Source organism: Macaca thibetana, chromosome 12, assembly GCF_024542745.1.
Source record: "Macaca thibetana thibetana isolate TM-01 chromosome 12, ASM2454274v1, whole genome shotgun sequence".
Lineage (NCBI taxonomy): Eukaryota > Metazoa > Chordata > Mammalia > Primates > Cercopithecidae > Macaca > Macaca thibetana.
In genome coordinates this window covers 94,259,139-94,287,092 of record NC_065589.1, presented here as the reverse complement: position 1 = coordinate 94,287,092, position 27,954 = coordinate 94,259,139, and the positions used below count along the sequence as shown (strand labels likewise).

At 38.5% G+C, this 27,954-nt stretch overlaps 1 protein-coding gene across 2 annotated transcripts in view; it reads left to right on the top strand.

Annotated features, from left to right (window-relative positions):
• Positions 1–491: 491 nt before the first annotated feature.
• Positions 492–27,954, top strand: part of EPC2 (enhancer of polycomb homolog 2) — a 143,340-nt gene continuing 115,877 nt past the window's right edge. The window contains exon 1 of one of the 2 annotated variants that reach the window (XM_050752193.1): positions 492–912. In XM_050752193.1, coding sequence (XP_050608150.1) covers positions 760–912 — 153 coding nt within the window. In that variant the 5' untranslated portion in view covers positions 492–759. The remainder of the gene's footprint in view (positions 913–27,954) is intronic. The other variant, XM_050752194.1, reaches the window with a different exon arrangement.

Below are 27,954 nucleotides of genomic sequence, written 5' to 3'. Positions count from 1 at the left end.
TCGGAGGATGCGAATTAGCCTGCGCTCAGGGCGCCTTGGGGGATAAGCGCTGTCCGAGTACAGGCTTGGGTGATGGCTAGTGGGGTCCGGGTCGACATCTTCCCTTCCCGCTCCCGGACTTCTGCACACACGCGCTGCTCGGCGCAGCAGTCTTTGCCCGGCGCCTTCCTGCGGGACACCCAGCGAGAGGGATGACCGGGCGGCGGAGGCAGAGGCGCACGCTCCCGGGCGCGGGCGAACTTGCGCACCTGGCACCTGCCACACAGCGATAGCACCGGCCGGCGAGCGGAGGGGCGCCGCAGCCGCCCCCTCTCCCTGGAGCGGACCGAGACCAGCACGCTCCCGCGGGCCGGCAGCGCCGCGTAGAGAGTGGGTGGGCAGGCAAGGGAGGGGAAGGGAGAGGAAGGAGGGAGGGAGGGAGAGGGCGAGGCGCGTTCCCGCGGCGGGGGCGCGCTCTCGCGCGGGCTGCCGGGATCGCTCGCCGCCGCTGTGGTAATGTCCGCCATGTTGGCCATGGCGCAGGGAGCGGATCGGGCGGGCGAGCGGCGGATCTAGTGTGTGGAAGCGGCCGCGGGCGGCGGGGGGCTGTTTTCGGGCGGGGTGGGCGCCCATGCTGTGGCCGGGGGCAGTGAGGAGGAGGAGGAGCGGGCCGGCCGCGCTGCACTGAGGAAGGAGGTGGAGGAGGCGGCGGGAGTCCTCCCCCCCTCCCCGCCCGCCCCGCCGCCGCCGCCCGGGCTGTTCCTGTAAGGCGGGGAGACAATGAGTAAACTCTCCTTCCGAGCGCGGGCGCTGGACGCCGCCAAGCCGCTGCCTATCTACCGCGGCAAGGACATGCCTGATCTCAACGACTGCGTCTCCATCAACCGGGCCGTGCCCCAGATGCCCACCGGGATGGAGAAGGAGGAGGAATCGGTAGGGACTCGAGTGTTTATTACCCCCCCTTCCCTCCTCCCCCCTCCCCTTTGTCAGTCGGGCCTCGCCATTCACAGAGCGCTTTACGCTCGCTGGAGGGCGCCGCTGCTGCTCTAACGCACGGGACTCTACGCCGGCGGAGTAGCGTAAACCCTCTCGGCTGGCGTAGCGCCCGCCCGCGGCCGCCATGTTGTTGCGTCCCAGTGTTGTGATTAGCTCGCAGCGCTGCTTACGCTGCCGTAAGGGGGCCTTGCCGTAAGCGGCGGCCGGGAATGGCGCAGGGGATGCGCTGGCCGCACTTGGCGTACGGTCTCTGTTTACCTTCCCACCTCCCTCCCCCAGGCGCGGGGCTAATTAATGGCGGGGTATTATTTGGCTAGGCAAGATGATTATTTTTTCCACTTTTAAATTTTGTATTGGGTTCTCTTTGAAATGACTGTAGAAGGGCGCTTTCAAAACAAACATCTTCCTCCCAGCAGTGTAATCATCCTGGCTTCCCCGCCCGCGACGGTGCAGCGGGATGAGGCGGTACAGCACTGCGGCGGGGGAGGGCGGGTACCACGACTACCGACCGGGTAGTAGCGTCCGAGAGCCGCCCGCCGGCCAGTTCAGCCCACCCGACCCGAGCCGGGCGCGGGGTGGACGGGCTCTGACAGCTTCGCCGAGACGGCCGTGCTCCGTGCGCAGTGTTAGAGAGGAGCCGGGGATGCCCCGGAGCGAGCTGCCGGCGTAGCGTTGTCCTCGAGAATTGTCATTGCGAGGTGATCCTTAGAAGTTGAGGACCTAGTGCATCTAAATTGGCAGTTGTAATTTTGATAATACAGCACCTTTTGGGAAAACTGCTGCTTTTTCTCCGATGGGTTAAATTTTGCAGACGGTTGAATATCTGGCTTAACAGAGAGAGTTTATGACTCGAGTGGTGTTACTTGCTTGCGAAGTTCATAGTAACTGCACCCTCAAGAATTTCTTCAATGAACCTGCAGTCCCGCCTTATTGTCAACCTCGGGTGTGTGTGGATTGGTTCTCTTGCTTCTGTGGCTGTCAAAAGGAAGCTCGAGGTTTCCGTGATTGGTTTTCTCTTTTGACTATTAATATTGCAGGAAATGCTTTTATGCCTTTGATTGGCTGGTCGAGTTCTGACCTCACTGTGTTACCCTGTTATTACTACTTTGCTCTGATTTAATCACATTTCTCTTTGATTACTTGAAAGTCTTATATTTTCAGTAGAAAATGAATATGGCCGTAGTATCAGGATGAACTTAACTGTGTGTGTATACAAACGTATATGTAATACATATATATACATGCACATATACATACATATGTGTGTGCATAGATATAAATATATATCATCAAAACAGCATTTATCTCTAAGGTTTAGAGCTGTGAGAACTTTTTTTTGTATGTGAGAACTCTTTTATTTGTTTCAAACTTGACTCAGTTTTCCATGGGAAGGAAAATTAAGATAAAATTATGTTATGTACAATAGTTAATTGCATTGAACCCTAATAAGCACAACTTTGGATATTTTTGCTATTTTGTGGGTCTTGATCCAAAAGAAAGATGGTCTTAAAAGTACCAGTATTGTGTGTAATTACTTGGATGCTATTATTTTAGAACTTGAGTCAAGAAATCTATTCTAGGCCAGGCGCGGTGGCTCACGCCTGTAATCCCAGCACTTCGGGAGGCCGAGGCCGGCGGATCATGAGGTCAGGAGTTCGAGACGAGCCTGGCCAGTATGGTGAAACTCCGTCTCTACTAAAAATTAGTCGGGCGCGGTGGTGCGCGCCTGTTGTTCCAGCTACTCGGGAGGCTGAGGCAGAAGAATTGCCTGAACTCGGGAGGCAGAAGTTGCAGTGAGCAGAGATCATGCCACTGCACTTCAGGCCTGGGCGACAGAGCGAGACTCCATCTCAAAAATAAGGAAATCTGTTCTAGAGTGAACAGTTAACTCCTGGAAGATATATTACTTTTTGCAATCACCAACATATATGGTCCTTAGTATGCCGCATATGTTTTGGTATTTTATCTTAATTTAGTAAGATTACTTACAGAGTAACTTTTTCATGCTTCATTAAAAATATAAAAGTGCTTAACTCGTGTTGCAATTTTTTTGTTTGTTTGTTTTTTGAGATGGAATTTCCCTGTTGTAGCCGAGGCTGGATTGGCGTGATCTCGGCTCACTGCAACCTCTGCCTACTGGGTTCAAGCGACTTTCCTGCCTCAGCCCCGCTGAGTAGCTGAGATTATAGGAGCCCACTGCCTCGCCCAGCTAATTTTTGTATTTTTAGTAGAGTTGGGGTTTCACCATATTGGCCAGGCTGGTCTCAAACTCTTGACCTCAGGTGATCACCCGCCTTGGCCTCCCAAAGTTCTGGGATTATAGGTGTGAGCCACCGCGCCTGGCGGCGCCTTGCATATATATATTTTTGATACTGAATCTAGCTCTGTCGCCAAACTGGAGTGCAGTGACGCGATCTCGACTCACTGCAGCCTTCACCTCCCGGGTTCAAACGATTCTCCTGCCTCAGCCTCTCAAGTGGTTCGGACTACAGGCACGCGCCACCACCCTCAGCTAATTTTTGTATTTTTAGCAGAGACGGGGTTTCATCATGTTGACCAGAATGATCTCGATCTCTTGACCTCGTGATCCACCTGCCTCGGCCTCCCAAAGGGCTGGAATTACAGGTGTGAGCCACCGTGCCCTGCCGCACCTTGCAATTTTTTATTAACTCTTTTAGAAAAAATTATTTTCAAAGTAGAGCATGAGTGCTAAACCTGGATACTTTTCAGTAGCCTACTTCAGTTGCCCAATTTTAAGGAAGAAGAAATCCAAATTCTGATAAAACGAGAGTTGAAACCCAGAACCTCTGATTAACTTTGTCCTGTCCTTTCTGCCCCTTTAATAAATGCTAAAAGTGGAGGTTCTTAAAATCAATTAAGCAAACCTTAACAGTTAAGATTTATAGTCTGAAGTCTTTTGCTTCCCATAGTGTCCCAATTGGGGTATCAGTTTTTCTTTTTCTTTCTTTTTTAAATATGTATGTCAGAAGACTTGTGTTTTCATGAGTGACAGCAAATTCATTTCTCTGGTCTTATTTACAGGACTTCTATTATTAAGGAGAATTATGTATTTATAAAAATGGTTCTGCCTTGATAAATATTTCTAAGCAACAGTAAAATGTCATGCGTTTCACAAATGTTTTGTGTTTCGCTTGAATTGTATTTTAAGTAACTTTCAATGTCTGGATGTCCTTAACTCCTTATTTTTATATAGGAGTTTGAATTCTTTTGAATCAGTAGGCTTGTAACCAACAAACCAACCTTGGCTTACGGATTCACAGTTGTTGCCGGGTGTCTCTGAACTGTGCTGTCCTGCTTGGTTGGCAAAATCTTTTGAATCCTTCGTGGATGGCTTTTTCCCATTCCCTCGCTATCCCCACCCACCCTTAAAATTAAGGCCTGTCTCGTCTGTGTAGCTATTGGACTATCATTAGACTTCGTTTATATAAACAAAGTCATTGACTAGATTTTGAGTTACATTCTGACTGATTACATTCTAACAATGCTTGGATGAGGTGATTAGGTGTTCTTGGGCATTGGTAACATTGTATCGTTGATAATCATGTCATCCTGTGTAGCCTCTTCTTTTGGACACGGAAACATCTTTTACTTATTTTCTTCCCTGTCCTTATTATCATTGTCCTCTGCTGAGAGCTGCCAGTTGGCATCCTCCTTTAACTTGGTCTTTGTAGTTCTCCTCACGACACTTGGTCTAGGTCAAGTACTGTACACTTAGGTTTACTTAGAATTTAGACCAGAAAAATCAGGCAGCCAGCGGTTCTGCCACCTCCCTATGAGTGTTGTATAGTGGTAGTTGATGTTTTTACTAATACCTGCCATTTACTGAATACTTCGTATATTCCAGATACTGTGTTAAGGGCTTTACATATATTGTTTCATTTAATCCTTTTTTAAAATAAACTTTCTTTGAGGTATAATTTACGTACAAAAAACGTACCTGTTTACATTGTGGAGTTTGATGAATTTTGACAAATGCATACATGCACGAAAACAAGATATAGAACATTTCCAACATTGGAAAAGTTCCCTTGTGCTCCTTTGCAACTAGTCTCTCTCCACTCATAGTTCCAAGCAACTGTTTATTTGTTTTCTTTTGCTGTAGATTAGTTTGCCTTTTCTAGAATTTCATATAAATGGAATCATACATTTTTTTGTGTCTAGCTTACTTTGTTCAGCATGATACATTTAAGATTCATCGTTGTTGTATGAGTCTGTTCCTTTATATTGCTGAGTAGTAGTCCAGTGAATTTGATATGCTATCTTTATGCATTTCTCTGATTTTTGAGTTGTTTCCAGTTTTTGATTATCATTTAATTCTGGTAACAGCCCTATGAGTTATTACTGTTTCTGTTTTATAGAGGAAAAACTGAAAGATCTTGCTGCTAGTGTAGGGCTGAAATTCAGACCCTTGATATTGGTGTCACAAAAGCATATACTCATAGTCACCATGCTTGCATATTCAGGGTTCTTACAGAACCCAGAGTTACCATCTGAACTGTGATTAAGTTTATTATAGTTTTTGTAAATAATATTTTACTTTTTATAATTTCGGAAGGCTTAAAAGTGGCCAATTTGGTTAGACTGTTAAATTATTAGGAAATGTAGTTTTTTCGTTACTTAATTTGGTCTGACTTTTGCTCTTGGCTTTTCAGATTTTCTTTCTTTTTTTCTTAGCAGTTTGTTAACTTTGCTTTCCCCTGTATTGGCACCATTATATTTATTCCCGTGTTTATGTTTTCTTAAGCGTATAAGAAATTTGTGGGAAACGGTCCCATTTTATTGTTTAGATTTTTTTCCTGCTAGAATATAATGTCTCTAAGGGCAAAGATCTTTGCTTATTTTGTTCATTAATATATTCCAAGTGCCTGGAACTGTGCCTGGCACATAATGCATGCTTGAAAAATGTTTGTTGAGTGTTGAATGGGCTTCTATTTCTTTTTTTGTTCAAAGAGCTATATTTGTGTCTTTCCTCCCCCTTCCCCAATATCTATCTATATATAAAATTTATTAGCAGAATTTGATAAATTCTTCCTTCAGGAATTCTTTTTGGTTGCTTACTTTGGTACTATGTATACCTAAATATTATATTCTTGTTTCCTCTTGAGTCAGAGGCCTCTTTAAATATAGAATCTTTTCACACGCAGATATGGTTGCAGTATAAATCTTTATCTTGTTTTAAGTAACTCTTATAGGTGTGTGTAGATTTGTGTGAGATACTTTTTCATACCAGAATGTACCAGTCTACATGAATCATGTGGTTCACCTTATTTTTAAAGAAGATCCATGACTAATTTGAATTGCCATATCTCCTCTCATATGTTGTCTAATTTTTGCCATTATGTTCATATTTTAAGTGATATTTTGAATTCGTAGGGTAGGAATATTATCAGTTTTGATACCTTTTCAGAATTACTATTGGCAGTAATATATTTCAGGTTTCATAATGGAGAGGGTATAAAATGCAGTTTTGTAAATTGATACTGTAAAAACATGCAGCATTTCTTCTTTTAACAAAAGCAAATGACATGCCAGTTGTTATCTAAATGCCAGTTGTTATCTAAATAAGATATTGGGAAACTAAAGTGTTCTGTATAGCAAAAGTATGTGTAAGGCTGTTTACTGAAATGTTGTTAGGAATAAAAGAAGATGCAGACTTTGATTTCATGGAACTTAAATGAACCATTAAGTCCAAAAACATGTATCTGGAAAGTTAGCAAAAACTACAGGGTTAAGACAACCTGACAGACATCAGAAGAGCGTTAGAGAAAGTTAAATGTTAGTGTAGTTGAGAGGCATGAGGTGATTCATTGCGTGTTATAGGGAAGGCTTCTTGGAGAGAGTCGTAACAATTTGGGCTTTCAGGTTTGGTTGTATGGTGTATGTTGAAGCAAATATTTGAGCATAGGAATATCTAAAGCAAGTTCTGAGGATGCTGAGTAGACCAAAGGAAGGTTCTTCCATGGTAGATGTTTTCTGTCAATCATTGCCTATTCTTCTTCCTGTTTAGAAACTTCAGGAGGATAGCACTCTGATGTTGCTGACCGTATTATTCTCCTGTTTTTGTTTGGACATGCAGACATCTTTTACTTCTATCTTCCCATTCCTTTTATCCCTGTTATATCTTCAGCACTAGAAACTGTTTAAAACATAGAAGCACTCAGTAAATATTTGGTGAATGAAGGAGTAAAAATAGGGGTGGAGATTAGGTTGGAAAAAAGGTAGAATTATACTAAATTATAGATAGTTTTGAATGTTAGGCCTAGAAGTTTCTAGGGTGGTATAGATGAAAGACCACTGAAGTGTGGTTCTGGAGTTTTTGTTTCTAGTTCTGGTTGTCATGGGTTAACCCATTTATGCCTAAATGGGTTAAATGGTCATGTAATTTGGGAAGTTGCTTAGCTTTTCTGAGCCTCAGGTTGTTCATCACAGCTAACATTTGAGTGTGTGTTTTTGAGTGTGTTGAGCATGTGCCAGGCACTTTGTTAAACTCAGTAGATGGTTTAGAGCTGATTATAACAGTAGGACATATAGGTGTTACTACTTCTTTTTCAGGGGAAGAAACTGAAACTTTAGAAATTAAGTAACTCACTTAATATCATCCATCTAAAAAAGAACATGCTAGAGACAGAATTTGAGCTCAGGCTGATTGACTCTGGGGCTCTTGCTTTACCGTTGTACTGCTTCATCTGTAAAATGGGTTGAGAACTAGAAAATATCTAAGGTCCATTATAGCTTTACTGTTCTATCATTTATTATCCCATTAAAAGTTCAAAATTCCAGATTCTTGAGATGGAGAGCATTATTGGTCTGGCTTGCATCAGGTATCTACCTCTGAATCTGCCATTCAAAGAGCAGGGGAAGTTAGGATACCTGTGTTGAGAAGCATTACCCTCCCAACCGGGGAGCTGCCCTGAGAGATCTGCTACTGATGGTAATATGGCATGATCAAAAGTTAGGAAGTTAAAGTGTTAAATTATTTTAATCCGTGGTTTGTCCCAAGGTGAGTTTGCATACTTAGTGTGTTTTTGCAAACCCTAAATTTGTAAGATATTTTAATGAGCTTAGAATAATTTGTATGTATTATGTTTTAAATGAAATTTGAATCAAAGACTGTAAAAGAAGTCTCCGGTGTCCTTTTAAAGAAAGCAAACTCTTCACACTTAATACTTTTCAAAGTCGTAAGGGATGAGTTTTGTGTGACCTCGTAGAAATTATTTAACCTTCCTGGCCCTTAGTTTTCTCATTTGTGAAATAGAATTGGACTGAGTGACCTTTAAAGTACCTTTGACTCTAAAAGTTACTTGAACCTCTGAAACCACATGTCTATCTACTGGCATATTGTCCAGGATTATAATTAGATGAAAAGAACTAACAAATGTGACATTAAATATTGGGAAGAAATTAATGCTTAAGGTTTAACTCTACTGCTGAGATGCTGTCAGTTTGGCTTGTTCTTTTATGAGGATCAATTACATTCATTTGCTATATACTATTAATTTTTCCTAGAGCTCAGTAGAGCAGTCCATTCTGTGTGTAAGTTTTGGTTATGATTTCCTTGCTTTCATGAAATTTTCTTCACCATCTTTACTAGGCTTACTTATTGCTGTAAGTATTCTGAAGTTCAGTAGTACTTTTAGTCCTTACCACTTGAGTTTATTTTAATTTTCTAGTATCATTTTTCTCACTTGAGTGTGTGTGTAAGGGTGTATGTGTGAATTTTATATATGTATGAGAAAGAGCGTGTGCACGAGAGAGAGTAGACACTTATTTCCCCAACAAGACTAAATGTCTTGAGGAAGGTATCATGTCTGTTTTATTCAGTACCTAAGACAGGCAGGAGAGCAATTCAGGCACTTCTGTCACTTTCTATCTTAAGTGATAAAAAGTTTGTAATACAGACACTTAGCATGATGCTGGTCACTTGGATTGAGTTTGGTTGTATTGGTAAACAATGCAGCTCTGCATCTTCATTTAGTTTTAGGTAGAGTTGACGTAGAAAAACAGTAATGGGTGCATAGAGACAGCATGAGGAGGAGAGGCTGATAGGAATAAGCCATGAAGGAGACCAGTGTAGATGGCAGAAGATCCAGCATGATTATTTGATTTTAACTTAAAGTGAATCGTCGATTACTTGCCTTGTCTATACTATTTAAATAGGATAGAACTTTAAATTTACATATTCTATCATGCAGAACTGCTTCTTACAGGGTTAACACTGTGGAGGAAGATGCCAGTCACTTCCAGTTTCTCCTCAGCACTGTTTCATTGTATCTGTCTGCTTTTAGGTTTTTGGTTTTACTGTCAGCTGCTGTTGCTATAAAGTCAGAGGAATGCAGAGTGGAGAGTCAGCCCTATCTGCTACCTCTCTAACTCCTATCTTTGCTTCCCTGATTGCTTGCTTTTTTTTTTTTTTTTTTTTTTTTTTTTAAATGGGCTAAGGACAAAGGACTCTTGGTTGGGGAGTCAACAAGCAGCATTCAGTTTTGCTGCTAATTCGGTGCAGTTGTTGGAACTTTGAAATTGTGATTTAGGTTCCAATTCTGGCCTCTGCCACTTTCCTTATCGGTGAGGTAAATTACTTAACCTCATTTAGTCCCATTTCCTCATCTGTTTAATAAGTATCTGAAAAGTTAGTTTTAAAGGTTACTTTTTTTTTTTTTTTTGAGACGAGTCTCGCTCTGTCGCCCAGGCTGGAGTGCAGTGGCGCGGTCGTGGCTCACTGCAACCTCTGCCTCTCTGGTTCAAGTGATTCTCCTGACTTAGCCTCCCGAGTAGCTGGGACTATAGGCGTGCACTGCCAGGCCCAGCTGATCTTCATATTTTTAGTAGAGATGGGGTTTCACCATGTTGGCCAGAAAGGTCTCGATCTCTTGACCTCGTCATCTGCCCGCCTCAGCCTCCCAAAGTGCTGGGATTACAGGTGTGAGCTACCATGCCCGGCCAAGATTACATTTTTTTATAAAAACTTAAGTCTGTGTCTTATAGGCAACACCCATTTTTTTGGTAACAATTTTTCACTTACACAGGATAACAAATGTGAAAGTTGATGGAAGAGTAGAATGTAGAGTATTCCCATACATTATTCTGTGATAGAGTTTCACATTTTTTTCTGATGCCAATTAAACATTTTTACAGCTTGAGGCCAGGAGTTTGAGACTAGCTTGGGCAACGTAGTATGACTCCATGTCTACAAAAAATAAAAAAATTAGCTGGGTGGAGTGGCATGTACCTGTAGTCTCAGCTACTTAGGAGGCTGAAACTGGAGGATTCCTTGAGCCCAGGAATTCAAGGCTGAGTGAACTGTGATAGTGCCACTGCACTCCAGCCTGGATGACAGAGTGAGATTGAGACCCTGTCTCTTAAAAACAAGCAAACAAAAGAGAACGCTTTCAAACATTACAAGTTAATATGTGTGTTTTCCTCCTTCTTTCTCTGTTTTCTGGCACAGCAGTTAACAACCAAATTGATTTTAAAAACTAAAGACCTTGAAAATTTTTTGCTAAGAGATCTAACTCTTCAGTTAATCTATAGAGTAATAATTGGGCCCTGAATAATTAATAAATTTTGTTTTCGTTCTTCAGAATGATTTTTTGTTTTGGGTAGATAGTTATGGGGAAGATAAGTTTTAGTGATGAAAATCTATGCAGTGGGTGTTGTACACTAGAGAAGTGAATGAAGAGTGACATTCCAGTATATCATTGAATTCTTGGATGAACACTTTTGTTTGGAAACTTTCAAAAGTATGGTATTGATGAGGGTAGCCATGCCATTTATTTGATTCTTGAGATGTTTCTCAACTGGGGCATTATTGGCATTCGATTTGTAGTTGGTTGTATGGGATGGTCAAGGCAAAACAAGAAGTTTATTACTAATTTCTGAAACATTCTAGTTGGAATAACCCCAAAGTGCTTCCTCCTTTCCAAGTGAAGAGTATTGGCATCTGATTTGAGAATTATGATCCAGGGCTTCTTAACCTTTTTTTGGTGACATAGACTCTTTTGGCAGTCTGGTGAAACTCCTTAGAATGATGCCATAAATGCATAAAATAAAATCAGATAAATCAATTATATTGAAATATAGTTACCAAAGTAAACAATTTTTAATATATGTGCTTTATTAACACATTAAGTACAGAATCTACAGTGTATCTAGTTATTGTAAATTCAAAATAGTGATAAATATAAACAGTATTTTGACATAATTTGACTTGAAAAGATCTAGAATTTCTGTTGGTATTGCTAGTACTACTGTGGTCTGTTGTCTACATTAGGAATTGAAGGAAATGTTAAATTTGTTAGAAGTTTGTGTTTTCTCATCCAAGTTCATGGACCCCTTAGTTCTTTCTATGGATGTTTTGGGAACCTATGACCTGAGATTCAGAAATCTTCAGGAGAATTTGCATGGCCCAAATGGCAATCTCATTCCTGTGTCGTCTCAAAAGCATACAGGCTGCAGATTTTATTCCCATTACTATACAGGAGATGGTACTGTAGACAGAATTGTCTTATTTTCACATTTAACACATTTACTACTAGCTTTTTAAAATTGAAAAATAATAGATCCACATGATTTAAATATAAAAATTTAACAGCACAAAAGCATATGCATAAAAAGTAAGTGTCTTTCCTTCCTCAGGTTTACAGATACGCTACAGAGGCAGCTGCTCTTAGCTGTGTGTGTGTGTGTGTGTGTGTGTGTGTGTGTGTGTGTGTGCGCGCGCGTGCGCATTCTAGAAAATTTCTAGACAAAGACTTTTTACTTGGTAAAGTAACCAAGTAATTCTCTCGTACTCATTTTGTAAGTGAGTAATATGTGATCTTAAAGTTAGCTTTTTAATCTACAGTTACAAGGTCAGGCAATTTTGATTTTAAATTCCTTCCCTTTAATATCTCTGAGGAATTGAGAATTAGCAGAATGTAGCTTTCTGTTCATTGTAGTTTGGATAGCAAACCTTAACTCGTCATTCCTAAGTGGTTGTTTGGTTGTCAGCAAAGCCTTGCATTGTGCATAGGACTTTTGCTTGTATTCCTATTTTTATACAAAAAAAAAAATGAAGTTAGATTAATTATTAAGTGACTTGTCAGTGTTTTTACTGTAATATTTATTTATGGCCTCAAGTAGTAACTTGAGTCAGAAGAGCAACAATAAGATACCCTTTTGAAGAAAGCCATCCTATTCAGGTATCATGTTGGCAAGCCTGATATTTCATATGGACTGCACTGTCTCATACTTTCACTGTAGTTGTTTGTGATGTTTATTCATTCAGTAACTTAGCCCCATAAGCAAAGGGACCTTGTCTTTGTTACCTTTGTATACTCGATCATTTGGTATAGATGGCGTATTGGTATTTGCTCACTAAATATTTGATGATGGAATGTATAGCACCTGCTATGTGCTTTTGACACAGAAAGGAGTAAGATGTGGTACCCATTCACAAGCAGCTTATAGCTTAGTAGGAGAGAAAAGAGTTTTACACAGATGAACACATTTTAATGTGTTAATGTGGAAAATGAAAATGATACTGTGGAAATTTATTTCATGAGGGACATGATTTGAGCCCGAGTTTAAATATCAATTCATGTAATAGCTAATTGACTTTAATATACTATTGAATTCATTTTTTACAAATTAGTCTTGAAATGATTCCTGTATGCCAGAATGCCATGAGTTTTTTTTTTTTAGATGCCTATTGTTACACTCATAGAGGGAAGTGTGTGACACCCAGTAGAGTTATTAAGAGGGTTGAGACAGTTTTGGGATCTAGTGTAGATTCACCGTTTAGGACAGGCAAAATTGTATTATGAACAGTGCCTGTTGAACGAGTTTGGAAGAACAGAAACTGTTATGGAGGATGGTAAAGGAACAGTACTGCTTCAAGTAATGCATAGGTTTTACTTAATTTTGGCTTCAAGTGTTGGGTCACTTTCTGTGAAACCAAGTACTTGGAAGAAGATTGTTTATATATTATAGGTGCTTGGTCAGTAGGAGTTTATTTGAAATAGCCTAACCACCTTGCAGAGTTCATCAAGGCTTTCAAAATACCTCCCCAAAAAATTTCCAAAGATTTAGGTCAGTGATTCTGGAGCTTTAGCATGCTTCAGAATGACCTAGAGGGCCTGTTAAAACACAGATCACTGGGTCTTATTCCCGTTAGTGTCTGATTAAGTCTAGAATAGGGCCTGGGTATTTGCATTTTTAAGAAGTTCCCAGATGATCCTGGTGCTGCCTGTCCCAACTTTGAAAACCACCAGTTTAAGAGGTAGTATTGTGGTTCTTATCTTGGCCACACACCAGAATATCTGGGATGCTTTTATAAAGTACACTTAAAAGCTTTGTCCTAGATCTGCCAACCAAATCACAAGTTAGGCGTGATTCTGGATTCAGTAGAATTGATTTGTCTAGGTAGAAAAAAGGGATTGGCGTGTGTGCCCATGATCCATGCCTTTCTGCCTTACCATTTTACCACACCTTTCAGGGTTTCTTTCCTTGTGATGTAATTCATTGGCTTTCAAATTTTTTTTGACTATGACTAATTGTGTGTGTGCGTGTGTGCGTGCGCGCGTGTGTGTGTAACTGAAATAAAGTGCACTTTGACAGACATATCTGTATTATACATATACTAATACAATTGATTTTTATTATTCGAGATAGTTATGTTCTGTTATGTTGCCATGAGCACAGAAGTATTTAATACCTAAGCCGTTGCTCCTAGGGGAAATAACATGGTTAAGTTCTTGCTAGACCCTGGTCACAACAGTTTCATTTGCTGATCAATTTGTAACTTTGTTTTATGTATGTTTCTGTTTTTAAATTATCTATTTAAAATACATTGTTGATTCATTGACATTGAACTCACAGCCAGCAGCACTGTAACTCATGTCTGAGGGAAGCTTAACACATGTATCTTCTCCATAAGGCGCATCACAGTCCTCTTGTGCTGAGGGACACTGGACTACACTTCAGCACCATACTTGGGGGCACCTTTAGACAGTGAAATTACCCACGAAAGGCATAAAAATGTGAAAAACATGGCACTAAGTAGAACATAAAAAGGATGCTTGTTTACAGTATGAGAGTTGAAACAAGATGTTAGAGTGTCACCTTGTTTGACCTCAGCTGGGAATATATGTCAGGTGGGCAACGCAAATATTTCACTGTTCTGCACGTGTCTGCAAGTGACTGAGAAAGTGTCACAAATAAAATTTAGCAAGTAGGCGAATTTGCAAATAAGGAATTTGCAAGTAATGAAGGTTAGTGGGGTGGGTGTGTGTGTGTGTATATATATATATGCATTTTTCCCTTTTCAGTTCTATTTTGTTAAAAATAATTTTGGTCATGAGCTACTAGATTGATTTCATGATTCACTAGTGGTTCAGCTCACAGTTTGAAAAACGCTGCTTTACTTAATTCAGCAGCATGGGTTATATATTATTTACTACTTATGCAATGATAAGTGATAAATGATATTAAACTATATATGTGTTATATAGTTTGTTTTGTATGATTATTATAGTTTTACTATTAAAAGATATATCTTTTAATAATATATAAAAGATACTACTTTGTGTAGTAAACATAGAGTTTAGTCTTAATGAGGAACTTGGGTTTTGCAGGGTACAGCCTCAAGTTTGTATTTGCAATAGATCATTATTAGATGGACTGTGGAGGCAGTGCATGGGTGGTGGCGGTGGCAGAAGACTAGAGACAAAACTAGTTATGAGTGTACCGAACTGTGATTTCTGACTGCATTTTCAGCAAATTTACGGCGGAATAAAAACAATTTGGATACTTTGTAAGGATTAAGGAGTTTCATTTAAATCTTCATCTTATGTCAGGGTTTCTTAACTGAGGTGTTTGATACCTAGATAGACTTAATGGGGTCTGTGAACTTTCTGGGTTTGTTTTTGTTTTGTTACCACGGTTTCATATGGATGTTTACCACTTCCCTTCCAGAGAATCATCAGACCTAGAGTAAATGACCCTGATGACTCATTAAGGAGGTTAAGAATCGCATTTTAGGTGATAATGCAGATTGCCTTTTTTTTTTAAAAAAAATAGTTAATCTTCATTACATATGAATCACAAAGGTTTAAATTTTCTGAGAAATCTGAGGAGGTATTTTAAAGTTTTAGACTGAATTTATACTGATGTGATGCAGAATTTTACTTATTGATTCTTCGTTGTTTATGGAAACATATTACTGATGAATATAAATATATTGAATATAAAGAATATTATTACTTTTAAACACTAAAGTAAATCTAGATATTGTGACTAGGCACACTGGCTCATGCTTTTAATCCCAGCCCTTTGGTAGGCTGAGACAGGAAGATCACTTGAGGCCAGGAGTTTGAGACCAGCACAGGCAACATAGCAGATCTCTACACACAAAAAAATTTTTTTAAATCTGGATACCATTTGCTTGTATTGCAGTGGAATTGTGTTTAGAAACAGTGGCGTAAATAAAAGTTGCCCTTTATTTACTGTTAGGACATTAACACAGCATGGGAAGGTGCTGATTCTGTAGCATGATAAAACAGTACAGATGGTCGCTGCAAATGTACTCAACCACCTGAGCATATCTTGAGGTAGTTAATTTCTCTGTAAACTAGAAAAATGAAACCCCAGATTGTTCACATTATATTATTCTGTTTTTGGAAATATTCTTCCGTTATTAGAATATCATGCATGTTCATTTGTAAAAAATTCAGAATATGCAGAAAAAGTGTGAAGAAGAAAACACAAATCCCTTAAACTTCCACCTCTCTTGAGATATCCCTGTGGTTGACCTTTGGGTGAATGTACATCCTTCCATATTTTTTATCTATGTAATATATTTATATGTAAATAGGTATATGTGTGTAAGAGAGAAAAAGAGAAAGAGAGGTTTGTTTTTTAAAATCTACTTGAGATTGAAAAATTTGGGGAAAGAATTTCTTTAGCTCATTTTGAGCCATCCCATCAATTATTGGATTAGCTTTATTCACTGTAGCCTGAGACATGGGTGGTATAAGAGAATGGCAGCTTGTATTGGGTCACTGGTCTAAAGGGAGCTTGAGAGGAAGGAATAGTCGTTTTCCAAAACAAGGGAATTTTAAATATAGATATAGTCATTAAAGAAATTCCTGTGTGCTGAGCATCAATTCTTATTTTTTATTACTGTAACTAACTAGTGGTCTGGTGTATATGTTGACTGTAATCTGTTCGGTTCCATATTGAGGGAAATTGATATATCAATCAAGAGTTTTTTTATTCAGTCCTTAATAAAAAATGTTTCTGGTTTTTGATTTAAAGTTAAGTAGATTTCCCCCTTCAAGTTAATTACCTCATTTTTTCCATAGAACTTGTGTAGTTCTAGTATACACTGCTTTGTAGATCAGTGTATTCGTTCAAGTGGATATCCAGTTGTCTAAACATCATTTAAAAAAAATATATTTTCTCCCTGGTATGAGATGCCAGCTTCATCATATTTGAATTTTTTAAGGTCATTTGGTGTATATTTTAACTTTTAATTTTGTTCTGTTTAAATTTTCCTTCAAAAATTTTTTCGTGTGCAAAAAACCTTTAAATAATTGTTTTATCTTTTTAAAGATAAGATTATGAATTGTTTATTATCTCATCTTTCATCATTTATTTTTATATCTGGTAGAGCTAGTCACTTCCCCTTACTCATTATTCTGCTTTTTCAGAGTTTACTGGCAGTTGTTTCTTATTTTTTCATATGAACTTTATCATTGTTTTGTCTAACTCCCAAAAATAATGTTGGCAATTTTACTGGGATTCACCATACTTTTATCAATTAGCTTATAGAGAATTGACATCTTTATGATGTTGACTTCCTGTTTTGGAATGTGGCTTGTCTCTTCATTTGTCAAAGTCTACTGTGTATCCTGTTAGAGGGTTGGTTTTGTGCATTTTTTGTTGAGCTTATTCCTAGGAATTTCATCTATTTGGTATTGTAAATGGAATCTTCTCTCTCATTATAACTTATAACTTCTTAAAGCTGTTGATTTTTATATGTTAATTTTATATCCTGCAACTTTATTAAATTGTTTGTACTAGTTTTTGAACTGATTCTCTTATGTAATTGAGTTAGATACCATATCACCCCCTAGTAGAGATAGTTCACCTCTGCTTTTCCAAATAGTGTACTTCTAATTACATTTCCCTGTTCTGTTCGCAAATACTTCCAATTCTGTGTTAAATAGTAGTGGAGATAATGGGCATTTTTGTTTTGTTTCTGAACTTAATGTGAATGTCTCTAGTGTTTCTTTGTTAAATACGTTGTAGATAATTTTGTTTTGATTTATAGATGTAGAAAGCAATATATTTATAATAGCATATAATACATATGTATGTAATACATAAAAGTATATAACATGTAAAAAATCTTCAGTGTATCTATCATAAATGAGTGTTGAATATTCTCAAATGCTTTTTTGGCATCTGTGGAGATTACCATATGATTTTCCCCTTAGGTGTATTCATAATTAGTGATGAATATTATAATATTGAACCATACTAGCTTTCCTAGAATGAACCCCATTTGGTAATGAGGTGTTACTCTTTTAAAAAATGTCTTTAGTTTTATTATTTGCTTTCCTGCAAAAGGACTTTATAGAACTTTCACATATTCTTGGCCAAACGTGGCTACCTCAAAGCTTCTAATTTTATTTTTAATTTAGGCAGCCAGCTTTGGCTGAGAATAGTGATTCAGTCTCATTTTTAAATTTCCAGGAGATGGAATATGATTGGCCTAGTTCCGGTCAAACATCTAGCTCAGTAAAGTTAACTGTGGCTGCAATTAGGGTGAGATGATTTACCAGCTTGGCTGATGGCAGCATACTCTTGTGGGAAAGAATGGGAGAGAATGGTAGAGAGTTGATACATGGGACAGACTACTCAAAAGGTGTATCTATTGTGCTTTTGTATCTCTAATTATTATTTATTTATTTATTTATTTATTGAGACGGAGTCTCTCGCCCAGGCTGGAAAGCAGTGATGCAATCTCGGCTCACTGCAAACTCCACCTCCTGGGTTCACGCCATTCTCCTGCCTCAGCCTCCCGAGTAGCTGGGACTACAGGTGCCCGCCACCACGCCTGGCTAATTTTTTGTATTTTTAGTAGAGACAGGGTTTCACCATGTTAGCCAGGATGGTCTCAATCTCCTGACCTTGTGATCTGCCCGCCTCAGCCTCCCAAAGTGCTGGGATTACAGGCGTGAGCCATCACGCTTGGCCAAGTTTTTTATTATTATTATTTAATGCAAAATTTATGGCTGTAGCTAGCAAAATTCCAGTTTTACCGTACAGATTAAGTTTTTTTTTTTTTTTTTTTTTGTAAGAATCTATCTTACCACTGAAGCCTGGATCATCACTGGTTTCTTATTCACTCTATAGCAGTAGTCCCCAACCTTTTTGGCACCAGAGACCAATTTTGTGGAAGATAATTTTTCCATGGATGAGGGTGGGAGATGATGGTTTTGGTATGAAACTGTTTCATCTTACATCATCAGGCATTAGATTTTCATAAGGAATGCACAACCTAGATCCCTTGCATGTGCAGTTCACAATAGGGTTCATACTCCTATGAGAATCTAATGCCGCCACTGATCTGACAAGAGATGGAGTTCAGGGGTAATGCTTGCTTGCCCTCTGCTCACCTCCTGCTGTGTGGTCCATGGTCCAGGAGTTGGAGACCCCTGCTCTATAGTACATGTTTTCAGTGGTTACTTGGAACTAAGAAAGATCCTAAAGGACTCTGAGTCATCTACTACCCAATTCCCCAAAAGAGGAGGCTCTTACTCTTAGTATAGGCATACTGTTGTGTATTACATGGAATTTTCAAAGAATTAGAGCTTAGTATTTTATGTATAGTGACATCTTAGCCAGACTTTTGTTTTTGGAAGATATTGTTAAAAATAATTTTTTAGGCTGGGCACAGTGGCTCATACCTGTAATCCCAGCTGTTTGGGAGGCCGAGGTGGGTGGATTGCTTGAGTCCAGGAGTTTGAGACCGGCCAGGGCAACATGGCTAAACCCTATCTTCACAAAAAATACAAAAATTAGCCAGGCATGGTGCTGTATGCTACTCGGGAGGCTGAGGTGCAAGGATCACTTGAGCCTGGGAGGTCAAGGTTGTAGTGAGTTGTGATCGCACCACTGTACTCCAGCCAGGGCAACAGAGTGAGTCAATATCTCAAATAAATAAATAAACACAAACATTTATTGAGGTATAATTGACATACAGACTGCACACATTTCAAGTGTGCAATTTGTTGTGTTGACATTTGTGTTACACCTGTTTTCACAGTCAAGATAATCAACATATCTCATCTCCCAATCCCTCTACCTCCTGGTCTTCAGGCAAACACTCATCTGCTTTCTGTTACTGTAGATTAGTGGTTTGCATTTTCTAGAATTTTATATAAATGGACTCACAGTATATACTCTTCTTTGCTCTAGCTTCTTTCACTCAGCATAAATTTTTTTTTTTTAGATTAATACATATTGCAGCTTGTATAAGTAGTTCAGTCCTTTTTGTTGCTGAATAGTATTTCAATTTATGGCTGTATCACAGTTTGTTTATCTTTAGAGTAATGTCTGGCTTTGATCTGTTTTCCTTTGTTTGGGGTAAATAAATACCTGAAGGTGAAATGCCTTCATTGTATAGTAGTTACATTTAAAAGGTTTAACTTTAAAAAGAAAGGATCAAACTGTTCTCCAGAGTGGTTCTACCATAAAGATACTTTGAGACATTTATGTGGTTTACAACCTTGCTACTTGAGTTTGGTCTGCAGATATGCATTACCTGAGAGCTTGTTAAAATGCTGAACCTCAGGTCCCATTTTTAGGCCTGTGAAATCATTCTGTCTTATTCACAACTTCGGATCTAATTCTTGGTTATTTTCATATATAGGTATCTTGGAATAATCTGTATGGGTTTTCTGTCTACCCTTAGTATTCAAGGAATGCAAAATAATTTTAGAAATGACTTTGTAAGTCAATAAGTAAATTAACTGAACATCAACTAATGTTTTTAAAAGTCAAATACCAGTAATTTATTCACCTACTGTTTTGAATTATTTTTACTACTGTCATTTCCATTCTCGAGTGAGTATTTAAGCTACATTCATGGTAGTGTCACCTTTCTAAGTTGGTGTTGAAGATCGTGGTCTTACTTATTAGCATTAGGAAATTGTTGGTTGAAAACAAGGTTTTCGAAAACCCAACAATTAGATATGGGAACAAAAGAGTAAACATTTGGTGCATTATCGAGTGGTACAAGTTAGCATTATACGACTTATAATTAAGTTTTCCAAAAGTTGATTTATAATTCAGATATTCTAGAATTATGATGTTTAGGATAACAGTTTTCTGCACAAGATTGTTTTCACTTTTATATTTCGGTTTAAGATATCAGTTACTCAGTGCGTTAAAGCCCTCCACTCACACCTCTTCTTCATACCCCTCACAGGCAGTTAAGATAGAGCAGCTATGAATGATTCAGTTCTTACTCATTTAAAATTTAACACAGCTGTTTTTCAGGAGAAAAAAAATCTTTACCCTGTTATTACATTCTAAAAGGAATTTATAGTAAATGGGCACTTACCTGTTTAGGTGATAAATGTCTTTAAATATAGTTTTACAGAAAAAACAAACATCAATAATGCTACTGCTTATTTTATTGATTTTTAGCTAAAGCTGATTTGTTTCTTTGGGAGGCAAAGTTAATGAAACTTACGTAATGTTACCTACAAGCCAGTATTTAGAATATTAGTGAATTGGATGGATAGCATGTTCTTTAGGCCATGTTTTTCAAATTGTCTGTGGTGAAAGACCAGTTTTTATGGTGTTATTTTTATTTTTATTTTTTTGAAACAGGGTCTTGCTCTGGGTCAGCCCAGGCTTGAGTGCAATGGCATGATCATGGCTCACTGCGGGCTTCTTCCCCTGAGCTCAAGCCATCCTCCTGCCTCAGCCTCCTGAGTAGCTGGGATTACAGCCATGCTTCACCATACCTGGCTAATTTTTTGACTTTTTTTGTAGAGACGAGGGTCTTGCTGTGTGGCCCAGGTTGGTTTTGAACTCAAATTCAAGTTATCCTCCTGCCTTGGCCTCCCAAAGTGCTGGGATTACAGGCATGGGCCACCGCACCAGGCCACAGGACGAATTTTAAAAAAACATTTAATTTATTGCATACCAATATTTTTGTCAGGTACAGTAAAAATACAGAAAAAATAAAGATGTAGAAAATATAGTTCACAATTTTCAAATTGTTAGTTTCAGCACATAAAATTACTCTGATTGCTTTAAACTCTCCTAAATGCTTACGCTGAATTTTGTACTTCTGGAGAGTTGCAGTCTGAGTAGCACTGCCTTAAACTGGTGGTTCTCAGAATGTAGTCCCAAATGCACAGCGTCATCAAACATCACCTGGGAACTTAGAAATGCCAGTTGCCTGGTTCCATCCCAGGCCTACTGAATCAGAAATTCTGGTGATTTGGCTCAGCAGTGTGTTGAAACAAGACCTGTAGGTGATTCTGAAGCTGAAACACATGAAACTTTAATAAGCCATTGTTAGACTTTTTTTTTTTCATGCTCAGGTGTTTCCTTCTAAAATGCTGATTATCTGTGCTTTTTTGAGTAGGAGCCGGATAGCGCTCTTATAAGTCTAAACTCTCTTGGAGTGCCAACTATGTAAATGAAAGACTGAAAGACATGATTGGTTGTAAGTTAAATCTGTCACAGCTTCTTAGAAAGGAAATAATATGTGTAATTGAAGACTAATATGGTTGAAAATATATGTGCTTAATGAAAAGGAAAATTCTGGTGTTTTCAGATACCAGTGGGATGGGCCACATTATTAAAATTCTGTTGATAGAATTGAGAAGCCTGTCTTTGCTGTTTCATAGATGAATGAAGACTGCCAATCAAAACTCTTCATCGTTGTAAGACCTCAGGGTCTCATAGCAACTGAATCAGACAGCCCCAAGTTGGATGCGTGGCAGATTGTTTCAGTACAAAATAAAAGGAACTAGCACACTGTTACGTTTCAAACCACTGGAGATTGAAATGGGATCTTTACAGAGATTGTCTGGATTCTGTTTTCCACTTCAGTGTCCTGTTGTTTGTAACTAGTATATAGAATTACAGTAGTTTTTTTTGTGTGTATATTGATTTTGTATCCTTCAATATTGCTAAACTCACTTTTTCTAGTAGGTTTTTTTTGGAGCTTCCGTCAGATTTTCTGCATAGAGGATCATGTGGTCTGTGAATAAAGGCAGTGTTACTACTTCCTGTCTCAGTCTGGATGTTTATTCGCTTTGGTTTTTTGACTCTTCCCCACTGCCTTTCTTTTGTCAGATGATTACACTGACTAGAAACTCTGGTACAATATTGAATAGAACTGTTGAGAATGGCTATCCTGAGAAAAATAGTTAGTATTTCACTTCTGTGTGATGTTAGTTGTAGTTTTTTTTGTAATGCCCTTTATCAGATTGAAGACATTCTCTTGTAGTTCTGGTTTTCTGTGAATTTTTGGAATGGATGTTGGCTTTTGTCAAATGCTTTTTCTGTATCTATAGAGATGATCATACAGTTTTTTTTGTTGTTGTTGTTGTTTTTGAGATGGAGTCTTGCTCTGTTGCCCAGGCTGGAGTGCAGTGGCATGATCTCAGCTCACCACAACCTCTGCCTCCCGGGTTCAAGCGATTCTCCTGCCTAAGTCTCCCGAGTAGCTGGGACTACAGGCACATGCCACCATGCCTGGCTAATTTTTTTAGTTTTAGTAGAGACGGTGTTTCACTGTGTTGGCCAGGCTGATCTCGAACTCCTGACCTCGTGATCCACCTGCCTCGGCCTCCCAAAGTGCTGGGATTAAAGGTGTGAGCCACCACGCCTGGTTTCAGTTTTCTTTTGTTTGTTTGTTTTTTTAAACTTATTAATATGGCGAGTTACATTTATTTTAAATGTAAGTCAATCCTGCCTTCCTAGAATAAGCCCCATCTGGTCATGTATTATCCTTTTAATGTATTATTGGATTCTGTTTGCCACATTTTCGTTTAGAGTGATTGCATTTCAGCTCATAAATAGGCATTTGTCTGTAGTTTTCTTTCCTTCCAGTATCTTTTTCTAGTTTTGGGATCAGTCATACTGGCTTTGTGGAACGAGTTGGGAAGTATTCCTTCCTCTTCAGTATTTTGGAAAAAATTGTGTAGAGTTGGTATTGTTTTTCTCCTTAAATGTTTGGTGAAAAATTCACCAGTGAAGCCGTCTGTTTCTGGAGTTTTCTTTGTGTGAACTTTTAAAGTACAGTTCGGTTTCTTTAATAGGTATAAGGCTATCAGTTTCTTCCCAAGTGAGCTTTGATTGTTTCATTTCAAGGAATTTGTGCTTTTCAGCTAGTTGTTGAATGTATTGTCATGAAGTTGAGATATTACCTCTTGTTTGTGATATTGGTAATTTGTGTCTTCTCACTTTTTTTTTCCCCCTAATCTGGCTAGAGGTTTATCAATTTTATGAATTTTCTTAAAGAATTAGCTTTTGGTTTTATTGATCTTTCTCCATTGATTTTCTGTTGTATATTTTATTGATTTCTACTTTGATCTTATTTCTTTTCTTTCTTAGAGTTTATTTTGTTCTTCCAGTTTTTTAGGGTAAATGTTAAGACCTTTTTCTGTTCTAATACGGGTGTTTAGTGCTGCAAATTTTTTTCCTGTGTGCTGCTTTATTGCATATTACATCCTGTTGTATTTTCATTTAGTTCAAAATAGTTTCTAATTTATTTCTCTTTTGACTTCTTTGAGCCATAGGTTATTTAGAAGTGTGTTACTTGATTTTCATCTCTTGTGTTTCAACCATTTACATTTAATATGATTTTTAATAAGGTTAGGTTTGACTCTGTCTCTTACTAGTAGTTTATTCTGGTTTTGTTCCCCTCTCCCTCTTTTTCTGCCACCTTTTGGATTGAATATTTTTAATGAGTCTCTTCTAATCTCCATTGAATATTACACTGTTGGGTGCTGGATATTTTTGTATTCATATAAGTGTCCATGAGCTTTGTTCTGGGATGTGGTTAAGTTACTTGTAAAGGCTGGGCATGGTGGTTCACACTTGTAATCCCAGCACTTCGAAAGGGCAAGGTGGGAGGATTGCTTGAGGTCAGGAGTTTGAGACCAGCCTGGGCAACCTGGCAAGATGCCGTCTCTACAAAAGAGAAATTTTGAAAATTAGCCAGGTGTGATGGTGCAAACCTGTGGTCCCAGTTACTCATGAGGCTGAGGCAGGAGAATCACTTGAGCCCAGGAGATCAAGGCTGCAGTGTGCTGTGTTGGCACCAAAACAGTCATCCGAAAGAGTTTGAGGGACTAGTGCCTGTTCCTAGCAAGACTGGAAAAACCTCGAAATTTGTAAAGTTACTTGTAAATAGTTTGATACCTTTGGGTTTTGCTCTTTTAATTTTTTAGGGAGTCTGAAGCACTGGTCATTCTTGGGTTAATTATTCTCCGCTACTGAATCTGTATTTTTTGCTGAGTACTGTATCCAGTGCCCTTTAAATTTTGAGGTTTTTCAGTCTTGTTAGGAACAGGCATTGTATTCCCTCAAACTCTTTTGGATGGTTGTTTCTCCAGCCTCAGGTAGTTTCTTCACACAGCTGTGCTGATCAGTATACTACTAAATACTCCAGGGAACCCTCTTTAGCGCTCCTGGGTTCTTTCTCCATGCAGTTCTTTTCCTCTTTGGTACTCTGTCCTGTGAACCTTAGCTGCCTTGGTCTTCTGAACTCTTCTCAACTCATGAAGTCTACTGAGCTTCATGAAGCCTTCTGCCTCAGTTTATTCTCTTGCTCCATACTCTGGGAACTAACTACTGAGGCAGCCATAAAGATCACTGGCCTTCATTGCCTGATGTCCATTGTCTTAAAACCCATTGTTTTATTACTTTGTCAGGGTATTTTGTTGGTTGCATCAGGTGGAAGGGTGAATTTGGTCCCTGTTACTCTTTTTTTTTTTTTTTTGTAGTTTTAAAATTGAAAAACAATTCATATAATGTAAAATTCTGTATTTTAAAGTATACAAGTAAGTGTTTTTTAGTATATTCACAATGTTGTACAACCATTACCACTATTTTGTCTCAGAACATTTCTATCAGCCCCAAAAGAAACCTCTTACTCATTAATATGGGTTCATTTATAAGATAGGGTATATTTTCTGTTTCTTTTTGTATTCCCTGTTGAGTTCTTTCTTCCACATCCCTGTTGGTTTTAATTTTTATTTTCTGAGCATGTCAAACGTGGTTCTGAAATTTGGGACTTTACAAAGGATATGCTTAGAAAAATTTCCCCTCCTCTCCTCTCCCTTGTCTCTTCTCTCTTCTCCTCTCTGTCCCCTCCCCTCCCCTCAGTCTCACTCTGCTGCCCAGGCTGGAGTACAGTGGCAAGATTTCTACAGCCTCAACTTCAGGCTCAAGCAATCCTCCCACATCAGCCTCCCAAATAGCTGGGACTACAGGCACGTGCCACCTATTTTTGTTTATTTTTTGTAGAGACTGGACATCAGTATGTTTCCCAGGCTTGTCTTGAACTCCTAGACTAAGCAGTCTTCCTTCCTCAGCTTCTGAAAGTGCTGGGATTATGGTGTGAGCCATTGCACCCAGCCCCTATTCTTTCTTATTCTTAACTAATACATGAACAATTTTTATGATGGTTTCTTGGGTACTTGGGAAGGAGGGGCCATTTGGGCATAAAGTCTGATATATAGGTGTAAGATCAACCTTATTAAGTTGCTTAGCTGTTCACTTTGATTTGTTTTATGCTGATCGTGGTATATTAAAGTTTGCTATTATTAGTGTGTTTTTATCTATTGGTACTTGCATATCTGGTAGCTTTTGCTTCATAAAATGTTTGCTACTTTACCTGCTATAAAAATAATCATAAATGCTAAATCTCTGTTGTGAATTGTGATTTTTTTTTTTTTTTTTTTGGTAGCATTAAAAAGTCATCTTTTTGGCTGGGCATGATGGCTCATGCCTGTAATCCCAGCACTTTGGGAAGCCGAGGCAGGCAGATCACTTGAGATGAGGAGTTCGAGACTGGTATGGCCAACATGGTGAAACCCTGTCTCTACTAAAAATATAAAAATTAGTCAGGCGTGGTGGTGTGCACCTGTAATCCCAGCTGCTCGGGAGGCTGAGGCAGGAGAATTGCCTGAACCTGGGAGGTGGGGTTTCAGCGAGCTGCGATTGTGCCACTGCATTCCAGCCTGGGCAACAGAGCAAGACCCCGTACCATCCCCCCAAAAAAGTCATCTTTTCTGTGGTCATATTTAATTTTGTTTAGCTTGAATTCTACTTGTCTTGTATTAGGATCTGCTTGCATTTCTAATTGTCTCCATTTACCTGGTAAACTTTGTCCATCCCTTTGTTTTTACCCTTTCTTAACCATCTTTGATTAAGCTCACAAAAATTCAGCTTATTCTATTTTTTCCTCTTCCTCCTCACATTTTTAGTTGCATTATTTTCATTTTGAGGAGGATTTTTTTTTTATACAGTTTATAGTTGAGCCTTAGGTTACAAGCCAAATTGAAAACCTTTTTGTTTTAGTAGGTGAGTTAAATCCATTCACATTTGTTGATGTGCCTGAATATGTATGGGATGTTGGCTTACAGTTTTCTTAAAGTATCTTTGAGTTTGAGAAGGATTTGTGTCCATCCTTCTTGAAATGTTTGATAAAATTCTCCAGTGAAGCCATCTGGTCCTAGGCTTTTCTTTGTTGAGAGGTTTTTTGATTACTGACTCAGTCTTCTTAATTATAAGAAGTAGTTAAAAGTAAGTCTTATAATTGTTATATGCTACTGGTGAATTAACTCATTTGTCTTTATGTATCTTTATGTCTTTTGATGGTTTTTGACTAAAGTCTTTTTTGTCTGATGGAAGTATGGACATCTCTGCTTTCTTTTGGTTACCATTTACGTGGAATATCTTTTTCCATCTTTTCACTTTCAGGCTATGTTTGTCCTTATGTCTAAAGTGAATCTCTTATAGATATCATGTGCTCGGAGTCTTTTTGTTTTTCACTCCATTCATCTACTCTATGTCTCACATGCTGACTTCCTTTGTGCTTCATTGATTTTTTTTATAGTGACATATTTTTCTTTCTTAATTTTCTTGAAGGTAGTTGTGGTGTGATTATCATGGGGATTACATAAAACATCTTACAGTGGTAACAGTCTAAAAACTTAAAAGCAATTTATTTTCGTACACAAAAACTATGCCTTTAGCTCACCGCCACTTCATATTATAGTGTCAAAATTACATTTTTTGTGTTTTGTATACATTAACATAATTTTATTTTTTAATGCTTTTGTCTTTTAAGTTGTATACCAGAAATTAAAATGATTTGCATACCACCATTACTGTAGTATAGGTTCTCTATTTGCCTATATATTTACTTTTACCTAGGTTTTATATTTTTGCATGGTTTCTTGTTGTCTAGCATCCTTTTGTTTCAACTTGAAGGACTCCCTTTAGCAATTTTTATAGGAAGGGTCAATAGCGATGAACTCCCTCAGTTTTCACTTATTTGGGAGGTTTTTATTTGTCTTTCATTTTTGAAGGACATTTTGTCAGATGTATCATTCTTTTCTGGCAGCTTTTTCTCTCAGCCCTTTGGATATATTATCCTGTTTCCTGAACTGTAGCGTTTTTGCTGAGAAATGCACTGATTAATCTATGAGCTCTCCCTTGTACGTGACAAGTTGTTTTTCTCTTACTTTCAAGATGCTCTGTCTTTGACTTTTGACAACTTGATTATAACTATTATAATGTGTCTCAGTGTGTGTGTGTTGTTGGGCTGTTCTAGTTGGAGTCCTTTGGGCTTCCTGAATTTGGATGTCCATTTTCTTAATTGGATTTGGGAAGTTTTTGGCCATTATTTCTTCAAACAAGCTCTCTGTCCGT